The 12,435-nt window shown below is 32.6% G+C and overlaps 1 protein-coding gene across 1 annotated transcript in view; it reads left to right on the top strand.

Moving 5' to 3' along the window:
* LOC123667434 (irregular chiasm C-roughest protein-like) overlaps nt 1–12,435 on the top strand; it is a 68,621-nt gene that overhangs the window by 24,888 nt on the left and 31,298 nt on the right. The window contains exon 7 of the mRNA XM_045601334.1: nt 240–348. Coding sequence (XP_045457290.1) covers nt 240–348 — 109 coding nt within the window. The remainder of the gene's footprint in view (nt 1–239; nt 349–12,435) is intronic.

The raw sequence follows: 12,435 nt of genomic DNA on the forward strand, positions 1-12,435 counted from the left end.
ACAGCTAAATAATACTTTTTTCAAGCAATATTGTGTTTCTGTTGGTGAGTAAAGTGGCCAAAGCTCCTGGGCGGCACTGGGGATGGGGTAGGCTACGCGCTTGCGATGCTTCTTGTGTTGCAGACGTCTATAAGCTACGGTAATCGGTTACTATCAGGTGAACCGTACGCTTGTTTGTCTGCAATTTATTGAAATAAAAAATACTAAAACGAATTTGATACAAACTATTTTCCCGACAGATCGACTCTTCGACTGAGACCAAGGCGACAGCATCACGATCAAACATACACATGTCAAGCTCAGAACACCGCAGACAGAGCGTACAAAGCTGCTTCCATAAAACTGAAGGTATTGTAAAACGCTCGTAGTAGAGAGACAGTTTAGATATTATAAATATAGATTTATATAAATATATTATCTTATATATAAAATTCTCGTGTCACAATGTTAACTGATTTTTTGAAATTTTGTGTGCGTATCGGGTGACTCTGAGAATTGGCTAACATCTATTTTTCATACTCGTAAGTTATAATGGGGGGGGGGATAATATAGTAGTTACAATACTCCTCCGAAACGGTTGGACCGATTTTTATGAAATTTTGTGTGTTTTATCGGGTAGGTCTGAGAATCGAACAACATCTATTTTTCATACAGCTGTTATAAGGCCCCCCTTTTATTTTTCAGGGGATTAAGGGGGCTAATAACATATATGGCAAACCAACGTTTGCGGGGTCAGCGAGTTGTTATATATTAATACGTGTAGCAAAAACCTTGTACCCCTTTTTACGAAAATTACGCGGACGGAGGAGTATGAAATTTCGCACCCTTATAGTTTATATAGTGAAGGAATGCAGAATGCTTATATTTTTTTTAATTATGCATAAAAAGTACATTCAATTAATAAAAAATACATTACACACACTACCATGTATTTGACATACACACGCATATTGTACTCTTTTGTTGATTGTCAAAGTCTGTAGTCAAGTTGAAAAATTTAGGAAAAGGTACTTTATTTTCATAATTTTTTGGTTTAATTTAATTTACATTTTTTATTATGGTCGAATTTCGACCCCTGGGCGATCAATAGTAAAGATAAATACACAATATAGATATTTTTGATAAATTTGATACAAAATGTAGTCCTCCGTAATTCTTTGGAATTCTCTCCCAGTCAACCTTTAGGTCAAACAGAAATAAAACACGGATGCTGAGTAGTAAAAGATACATACCTACGTATAAAATAAAATAAAAATTAAAAATAAAAAAGCCTTTATTCGGACATTAAATTTACAATTATGTTAAAATTATTCACACACATGACGTTTTTTAATTTTCTGTAAGTCCGTTTGCCAATCGACAAAGGCCTCCTCCAACCTATTCCATTCTAATCTCTCTCTGGCCACCCTACTCCATGTTGTACCTACAACCTGTCTGATACCTACGTATACATTTCTTTTAATATAATGGATTAGTTTGTACATAGTACAGTTAAATAATATTGAATCTATTTAGGACACATTTAAAAATCTTTTATGGTAAATACTACTAAACCTAAATTGGTTACACAGAATTGCCTTTTTTATCTTAAAGTTTAGCTAAAATTAAATGCGATCTGTGTTTCTCAAGTTTATGTATGAATTACATAGCTGTAGGTACAAAATCGGGATGCGATTTGTTGCAGTAGTCATACTGATTTATAAAGGCAGCGTGCAGACGCCGCAGCCGCATCGGAAATGAAACTGAATGGAAACCGGCGTCGCATTGTTAATAATTCCTTTAAAATTACAAACGTCTAATGTCTGGAATAAAATTATTAGAAATTTTAGCGATTTTTTGGGGTTTATTTTTTAAAATCAGCAGATAATAATAGTAGCGTAATCCTAATTGCATGCAACTTGCTTGTTAGGCCTGTTGAATAGTCATCAATCAATGACCTATTGCTTTTATATAATGTTTTTTTTTGTAACTCAATCTTGAACTATTTCTCGTCAAATATAAAAAAAAAACAGTGAACTACCTATATCATGGTTTCAGTTGTAGCGATGGATTGTGATTCTTTTAATATTTTATACTCGAATTTAGTACTGTTAATAATATTTTATACTTGTATTTAGTACTGTAAATTATGAATTATATTTTCATTTTTCTGTCCTCTATTTATTGTGAGGTATTCTTATTGTCAGTATTGTAGATTGTAATTAAATCACGCAATGGTGTAATAAAGAGGTGGCTAAGAGGATAATGAAGAGATCCGTCCATAGCTTAACGCCTCGCTAAGTTGAAGTGGCAATGAACCAGGCACGTAGTTAGAATAACTGCATTGTTTACGTTCAAATAACTACACCTTAGCACAGAAGGTGCATCCGAATATATAAGAGCTTTGCACTTGTCATGTAATCTCATCAATCAGTAAAAATAAGTAAGTATCCGGGAGGAGCTTGTTAACTTCCCACCGCTGTGCAAGGCCGTTCTCCTCTCCTTGTCTCTTTGTAGTTATAGGGTTCATAAATGTCAGGACATAATAGGGCCAAGTCCTTATTGAATCACGACAGGAGGGTCGATAAAAACATATAGACTTGAATCAAATAATAATAATAATAATAGTGCTGTTAGCCTAAAGCGACACCCTTACACCAGAATGGTTGTCGAAAATAATAATAGCATTTATTTAGTTAATATTGTAGGTATACTGTGTGGCTACGGTACTAAAGAATATGGCCACCCCCTCTCTTCCAGTGGGTGTCCTAAGAAGCGACTGAGGGATAACACGATTCCGCTACCACCTTGGAACTTAAAAAGCCAACCGGTGGCGGGATAACCATCCAACTGCTGGCTTTGAAATACACAGGCCGTAGACGGGCAGCAGCGTCTTCGGTGCGACAAAGCCAGCCCTGCGGACACCGACCCGCCTGCCCAGCGTGGTGACTATGGGCAAAACACATGAGTTGACGTTATTTTTGGCGTAAACTTGTGGAGGCCTATGTCCAGCAGTGGACTGTATAGGCAGTAATGATGTAGGTATATAATTAAAAAATATAATTCATCGTAATGATTAATTACAAATTTAAATAATAAGTTAAACTTTATTACTTTCAAGTTATTACTGGAGGCCGTAATTTGCAAATCTATTAGTTTCGTAAGTTTTAAAATATGATAAATTAACCCTAATTCGTTTTTTATAATCTTCAAATTTCAATAGCAAGAATTTTTAACTTATATTCTCTTTGTTTTTAACTGCTATTTCACTATTATAGATAGGTAGGTAGGTATTTTATGTTTTCTGAAGTGAAAAAACCGCATTTAGCCATTAATATCACATCGCTGGACTATGGCCACCTTTTCCACATAACACAATAATCGAAACTCAATGCACCATCCGCATCCACCGCTGGTCGATTGCGGGCTTATGTATAATTTTTATACAATGAATAACCATCGCTATCAAGTGTTTATGATAACGACTGGGACCGCATTATGTGCTGTCCGAGACACTTTGGGACACCAACAAGAATATTCAGACCACACAAAATATGTATAAATTGTTGTTAGTAATTTAAATTTAGAATTCTGACAATTATTAAAATATTGGATTTTGTGTCGATATTACTCTTATTGTTTATTCGCTTAGTACCGGAAATGTACAAAGATGGTGACGCCATCTACCGAATGGTTAATACCTATTAATTTACGATTAGTCAGTCACTATCTTTGTTATCTGTTTTGTAGGGTAGTTAAATAATAATACTTAAATAATAAATAAATAATAATAAATTATTTGTTGAAGTACCGGAAAGCATAAATATGGAGACACCATCTTCTGAATAGTTAATACTAATTTTCTGATTGATCAGTTGCCATCTTTGTGATGTATCGGCGCGATTGTTGTCCTATAAATATGTTAATTTGTAAGTGAAGAAGCAATTATTGCTTAATTGTAGCGCTGCTGCTCGATAAGTGGCGTATAAGTGATTAGTGTATAATGTATTAAATGTAGTTAAAAGTGTGTATTTTGAATGAATAACTATAGATGTGTAGTGAGAAATAAATGTTTCGTTGAGTGTTATCAGTCGTGTTTCTACATTATGTACATGTACTAATGTATGTACTTTTGGTTTCGGAGCGTTTTGAAACAATTTATACTAATTACTACTAACTAACTTAATTTAAATAAAATAAAATGAAAGACATGTAACCGATTTGGAGGCTTTAATGTCTCTGCTTAACTACTACAGTCTTGTGCCCAGCGGATGTCAGGGTGGGCCGACCAGACGCTGAGTTTGCGTCTCTTGCTTATTTCTATGAATCTTATACATTGTAACGTATCCTATGTTCTACCTAATCTAGAGCGGATGGACGAGTCGTAATTATAACTCCTCCATCCCTAAGAGGAAAATTATCGGAAGGATCGATTTGAGATTCATTCCGATGATTTTGCTTAAATGATAAACATTTTGGCGATTTTAGCCATATTATATAAAATAAAAAAAAAAAACAAAAGACTTAAAATTACTAGAACTAATGTAACATATCCTAAAATTTCACTGAAGTTATTGTCTTTCTTATCATTCAAAACACTTTTAATCACTGCACTATGTTTCAACGAAAAGGCCATATATTTCACTTCATCTAAACTTATTCCTTTCATGTTGAGTACACATGCCCTAGATAGAGTCATATGCATTTTAATTGGTATCTTCTTAGCGACATTTGATTCTATTAGAGCTCGTTGGTGCATAGGAATTGGTCGCTGGTCGACAATGAACAGCACGGTTTTACAAGCGGTAAGTACTTTATTCCTTTCGCCAAAAGGTAAGGATATTTGGGAATAATGGTTACAGATTTGTTTTGTGGTTCATGAAAAATTGGTAATGAATAATCTTAAAGTAATTATAATCGGAGTTATCTGTAATTGGTTGATGTAATATAGAGACTTAATACTAATGCTATTTCCATTTCACTTAGTCTAACAAATATAGTACGAAAGTTGCTTGTAAATACAATACATAGTTCCGTAAGATAAGTTACAAAAATTCAATTATTCTGCTTCACAGATACATCTTTCAGTTATATTAATAAAACGATCAAACATTTTAGAGACTGTTGTCAGTTTCTTTGAAATAATAATTTGGTTGTTAGGTATTTAGATTTGAGATAAGTTCATCGTATTTAACCGCATCATTATGATCCAGATTAGTAATTATTATTATTTTTATTACGGAACCAAAAGGATTTATAAAACCTCTCTTAGAACGTTTCTATGGTACTAGTTGTCTGTATTTTTCTATTGTTATATCGCGTAAAAAGTCTATGAATCTTAGTGCTTGTTAGTTCTTAAGAGTATGATGCATTCAAATCAATTATCCCACACATTTGTTGGTAATTTATGAAAATGTGATTTAAATCATTACTAGTTTGTTCTAATCTTACAAGCTTAACTATAGTCCAGTGGTCGGTTTGAATGTTTGCTTTCCCTTCCTTTACCATGGTGCAGCAGAACCTGCGGAGGACGTTTAACGTTAATAGGAGTTTTGGTGTTTCTGTCTCCAAGCTTTAGGGGTAAGATATTTCCCTCGGCACGTCCTATAACTCTTGCCTTCACATATCTTGGTTTATCTTTGCTTTTACGCTTATTAACGTCCTTTGCAAAAACAATTTCTCCTTCAGGAAACTCAATGTTAGCTTCACCACTTGTCTTTTTCCTAACCCTTTTCCTTTTTGCTACCATCTTACCCGTTAACAATACTCTGATCCGTTTTGCATGTTCCTTAACCATTTCCTGAAACGGGGCATCCTGGGTTTTTGTCAGTTGCAGAACAGGTTTAATGGGTTTTCTATCATATTTCATTTTCCGGCATGCTTCACAACTATTTATAACTGCTGTAACTGTCTCCTGCATTCTATTCCAATAGTAATTTCTACGAATCCGAACTAAAGTCTCCTTAATGCTCCGGTGGCATGTCTTTCCTTCATGATGTTTACTTATGATGGCTCTCTGTTCTCCTTCATCTTCAACATATTCTACCCGTTCTGTGCATTCATAGAAATTAACTAAACCATTTTCAAAAAGTTGAATAATTATATTACTGAATATTTTCCGATGTTTCTCTTCTTTAAAATAAATAAAATACTTTGTTTTCGGCTTTATGTATTGTTTTAATAATTCTTTTACTAACTCAGGTTTGCCTGTTGGTAAGAAAACTTTTAAGACCTTCTGTTTATCACGCGATAGACCTGTTACTTGCATATCGTTTTTGAGCCATGGAAAAACTAAAATCTGGTTAGGTTTGGTGTCTATGGCCTCATTCAAAATTGGTATTCCAGATAGCCCTGAATTCAAGTCTGAATGAATCTTTTCCAATCTACTAGACTCTGATCGCACAGGATAGCCATTTTTATTTACATTTTCATTAGGAATTTCTATAGAACTAGCTGTTGCTGTTTGACTTAAATCTGATATAGTCATTGCTGATGAATCACCGCAATCTAGGCTTTGATCAACACTAACTACTTGTGACTGATTTTCTTCATCTGAATTTAAGGCGTTGATTTTTGCATCAGCATCATAACAGTAATTGATATCGATATCATTTGAACATTCATTGTCGTAATAATAATGTTCATCACATGGAAAATTCTCTTCACAGTTAGTCATGGTTAATTTATTTAAATTAAATTCTGGTTGCATTTTTGGCTGAGCTGTTCTCATGGATACATCATTGGTTTGTTGTTGAAGTTGTGGCGGCTTGTAACCCAATTGCTGAGGGGGTTTGTACCCTAGTTGTTGTAGGGGCTTATATCCGAATTGCTGTGGGAGCATATACCCGAATTGGTGTGGAGGTTTGTATCCAAATTGTTGCGGAGGTTTGTATCCAAGTTGTTGCGGAGGCCTGTATCCAAATTGTTGCGGAGGCCTGTATCCAAATTGTTGCGAAGGTCTGTACCCAAATTGTTGCGACGGTCTGTACCCAAATGGCTGCGATTGGAAACCTAACTGAGGTCTATAACCGAACGATGGCCTTGGTAGTTGACCTTGACCCTGAATTTGAGGTGTCTTTTGAGAATTATTGAAATTGAATTTAGGATAAAAAGGTAAGCTGGGCTTGTGACCAAATTGTTGTGTCATTGATGGCCTTGAACCCATAATTTGGCTATTACCATGTATACGATTACGCATTTTATATTGCTCTAAGAAGTTTACTTCCTCAAGAACAATACTTAAGGCTGCTTCTAAAGTTGTGGGTGATTTAAGCCTAACTATACGCACCATATTTTCCGGGAGGTTATATAAAAACACATTTAAGGCTGTATTATTATAAATAACTGACTTCGCAAGTTTTAAATCTGGATCATGGATTGAATTGACCTTCGACATTAATAACGAACGAACACCTTGTATTCTATTACAAAATTCGAGAAAAGTTTCACCTGGATTAATTTTTAAGGATTCTAACTCCATATTAATGCACTTTTCACTGCGAGGGTCTCCAAAATGTTGGATTAACAGAGTTTTTAAAGTGGACCATGTTACAATGTCCTCTCGTTCGGATAAAAGCGCAGCTGCATCATCTCTTAGTCTACTCGTTAAAGCATTAAAAACGTAAAGATTTTGTTCCTCGTTGCCATTATAATGCTCAATCACGTATTGACATTTTTGTAAGTAAAGATTTAACTGTCTTTTATCACCACTATATAGCGGAATTAAATTTAAAATTTCTTTTGGTATTAGTGATACGGTTGTGGTTGTCATGATTATAGAGTAATGAAATGATCAGAGGATGCAACTGTCTTAAATATAAAACACTTTCAAACGAGAGAAAAAAAAATCACACACAATAAAAACACACAATAAAATAAAATGATAATAAAAATCAAATTTAGAAATTAAACAAAAATTGTAAAATATAATTTGTAAATTTATAAAATAATGTATTGTAAAATCATTTAAGTATTTATTAAAATTTAAACTTTTAATATAAATTTAAACTTATTATATGTTTAATTATATAACAATTTAATATTATTTAATTAATTTAATTCAATTCAAAATTTAATTTTATTAAATTATGTATCATAACACTTTAATATTATAAAAATTTATTAATTTAGTTTATTCAATTCAATTTTAATTCTATTTTCTTAAAAAGGTACTATAACACTAATGTTATAACAATTTATTAATTAATTTTTATTTAATTCAATTCAAAATTTAATTTTATAAAATGAAATATGATAACATTAATGTTATAAAAATTTAATAATATTTAATTTATTTAATACAATTCGAACTTTAATATTTAATTTAATGAAGTATCTATGTTCCTTACTACTCTATGTTCCTATTCTAAGAAAGATAAGACCGAATAATTTCATACGGAGATATCAATTTCACAACGTTATAATGAGCAAGGTTTGATCTCAAAAATAACAATAACTTAATAACTTATGTGAAAAATATAGGAGGATTACGGGAACAAGGATTGGCGAAAAGATTGACTCACCAAATGACCGCTACTCCCATATTCTGTCTTCTCTGCTTCTCGAGACACAAAAGAATATTTATTTGGTTCGAAGGATCTCTGCTCACGTAGAATATTCGCGTAATTTTTGTAGACGAATTTCGACGTCGAAAAACACGAAAACTACGGAGTCTATAAGAGAATCCTCACCGGCTGCGCCACTTTTGGTTTCGGAGCGTTTTGAAACAATTTATACTAATTACTACTAACTAACTTAATTTAAATAAAATAAAATGAAAGACATGTAACCGATTTGGAGGCTTTAATGTCTCTGCTTAACTACTACAGTCTTGTGCCCAGCGGATGTCAGGGTGGGCCGACCAGACGCTGAGTTTGCGTCTCTTGCTTATTTCTATGAATCTTATACATTGTAACGTATCCTATGTTCTACCTAATCTAGAGCGGATGGACGAGTCGTAATTATAACTATGTCGTTGACGAGTCCGAGTTGTATGGGCAACAAAAAAAACAGTTGCTGTAAACAGTTTGAGTTAAATTTTAATTTGGTTATTCGTAGTCATTTTGAGTTAATAATAAGATGCTACGTTCGATACAATTATGATTGACTTAGGTATTCACAAGACTTTTGACGATAATTTTGTCACCAAATTAAGATATTTTCGATATATTTGCCTATTAATAAGATTTTTAATGTGTAGCTATTCAAAATGTTAACGTGTATTAAAAAAATACACGTTAAACAGCTATTAAAAAAATATTTAAAATCTTCACCAAAATAAGATCCTTAAGAAATCACAAAAGCTATTATAATAGTATTAAAAGTGTCTAATAGAAACGAAATTACATTGAACTACCCTCCGGCTAAAAGATACAAACAAAACCTGAGACTTAGAATTAAAACATCATTTCATTTTAATGATGTCACGAAGCCTCCGAATCTGCAAATCCCGAAATGGTAATATGAAATATACAAAAAAGCAAGATTTTTACAGCGAAAATTGGATGTGTAATCCTGCCTACGGCTTTGGCTTATTGACGTCATTCTTATCTCAAATTTTTTTCAAGTTGCCAACTTGTCCGCAACTTTTATATGACATTGTATTTGTTTTATTCGTCGTAAATCTCCACTGAGATTTATTTTTTGGAATGTTTCATAAAATATTGTAGTCCCCGAGCTCTTGAGGGTTTGTTAAATTTATTGATACTAATATTATCCTATGACAAGCCTAAGAGCGTTTTTCTTATGTAAGATTTTTGTGGGTGCTTGTTTTCATCATAACACGACCTTTTAGTGCCCTTTCTAAAATTTTATACTTTTTGCCCCAATGGTGTGTAACCATGATGTTATCTCGAAAATAAATGTATGTTTGTGATCATGCTATCTCCGTAACAAAACGATGTTTTTAAATTTCTTGAAAGAACTTGAAAGCACCTTATATAAAAATAAAGCTTGGCCTAAGCATAAAAGTAACACGAACCAAAAAAAGTAATTAATTTTTATGTAAACGGGTAGATAATAAGGTCTTTTTAGTCTGTAATCCGTAATACTAAAATAATAATAAAAATGTTGTTATTTTATTAGACATCAAAAGAAAAGACAATTTAATAAAAATACAATTCTTACATTATACAGACAATCTGTTCAAAGTATTATATTTAATATCAAATTGTTAATTATAATACTATACAGTAATATAAAAAAAGTTTTTTTTAAACTCCGCTAAGGTTGGTCATGATTAAATTTATTCACAAAAAGTAAAATTTTCTAGAAAGCATTAAATTTGATAGAAAATGTTAAATGTTGTTATAAACTAGAAATATAATTTATCGTATAATTAGAAATTTTATAACAATAAAAGTCTAATCCAGAGACAATTTTATTCATTAGGATTTATGTTTCATAATATTTAAATGAGGGTAACCCTCATGAGTTCGCGGCAGGGCGCGATCTTGGGGAGGTCTATGTCCAGCAGTGGACTGCTATAGGCTGAAGTGAGTGTGTGAGTGAATATTTAAATATTGATTTAATATGTATACTACTAATAATTTATCGCACATTTAAAATAACAATATTTAAACTTGAAAATAGCAAAGCCTTATCATTAACAGTGATCTCTCACAGACAATCACTGTCAATAGAGGAATTATTGATAACATGACAATACTATCTAAACGAAATAAATAGTTTAGAATATTATTTATTAAAAAACAATAAAGTAATAAAAATAATTTAAATAATTTTTACTAATAATTAAATATTATGTACAGAATAATATAAGACCATCATTGAGATGTATCTTATTTATTACGGCGTAAATTACTAGCCCGTTGGCGCAGTTTGTAGTGGCCCTGCTTTCTGCTCCGCGGGCTATGAGTTTGTTTCCTGACTGATCTGGGTGTAATATTTGTTTTTATATCATTATGTATTATATCCATGTATATTTATAAAAAAAATATTTAGCTGTATCACCTATAAAACAATTATTAAGTTGCTTATCTTAGGAACAGACGACTATGTGTGAATGTTATAAGATATTTATTTATTTATTTCCTTAAATCACTTTTCAATAAACTGTATGTCGAAAGAAAATTCTCTTATCTCGAATTCGGTGGAAAATACGCAGCGTTTACCTTAATTGGAGTGTTTATAAGGTTTCTTAGACTTGAAAATTTCTTATTAAAATAAAAGCCTTGAGCCTTTGGGATGTCCCATTGGAGATTCCTGAGAAGCCTTAATACTAATACTAATCATATTTCGAACTTCAAACAATAACCTTTGTTCTAGATATATTTTATTAATCTCAACAGTTAGAAATTATTTTACTTTAAGAAATTGTTATTGTTTATTTTTAGCAAACTCTAGTGAACGTTTACTAAAGGTCAAAAAAGGTTGTTGCTGGTTAAGGGTGATACTAGTGACCCGTCTCTAACCTAAATGTCAATAAAATAATTCTTCAATTTTGATTATTTACTTACAGCCGACTTCGAAAATATACTTAATGTCCATAATAGTAAAAAAACCTTAAAAATAAACCTCAGAGGTGAACCTAAAAATTATTTAAATTTTTTTTTATATATTCATCAAGTCTTGAGAAAACAGCTCTTCTTATCCATTTCATTTGTCCGTAAATATTACTAGTATTGATATTCATTGACTTAAAATTTACTAAGTAACTCTTAAACCAACACTTCTAATTAATAAAATATGCGTATAAAATCTAGGTGAGTCTGAATGCAACAGGATAAAACTGCACACAAAACACAAATAGAACAAAAACTTTATTCACCAGAATTTATCTTTAAAATTCGATGTTACACTCGATAAGAAATAAAGGAAAAATTTACTATCAAACATTATATCCTTTCAATGTTATAACGCTTCAGCCTGTAATATCCCATTACTGGGCATAGGCCTCTTTCCCCTTGTAGGAGAAGGATCAGAGCTTAATCCACTACGCTGCTCCAATGCGGGATGGCGGATATATTCCCTACTATGAATAACGATCGCTATCAGGAGTACATGATAACAATCGGGACCGACGACTTAACGTGCTCTCCGAGGCACGGTGGGAGACCGACAAGGACTGACCAACACCCAGAACACGGCAAACACCACCTGTATGGCCAAAACAAATGTTTGTCATGTGCGGGGATCAAACCCGCAACCGCCAGAGCAACCGGCACAATCCATAGCTGTGACCTTTGCGCCAACGCGGCGTCAATTTTATAAAATTTACAAATTGCCGTCGATATAAAGTTTACAGACAAACCGAAGTTTAATTAAGAACGAACGTAAAACGTAGCTTATAGGAACAAAAGATCTCGCTTGCACCAATCGTGTCATAAAATCGAATTAGATAAAATAAAACGTACGGTCTTGTACACATAAATTACTCCTTAAGCCAAAGTCGCCAATAAACGGATAAAGGGAAACGTAACGAAATAAAGAAACAGA

Source organism: Melitaea cinxia, chromosome 28 (genome assembly GCF_905220565.1).
Source record: "Melitaea cinxia chromosome 28, ilMelCinx1.1, whole genome shotgun sequence".
Taxonomy (NCBI): Eukaryota; Metazoa; Arthropoda; class Insecta; order Lepidoptera; family Nymphalidae; genus Melitaea; species Melitaea cinxia.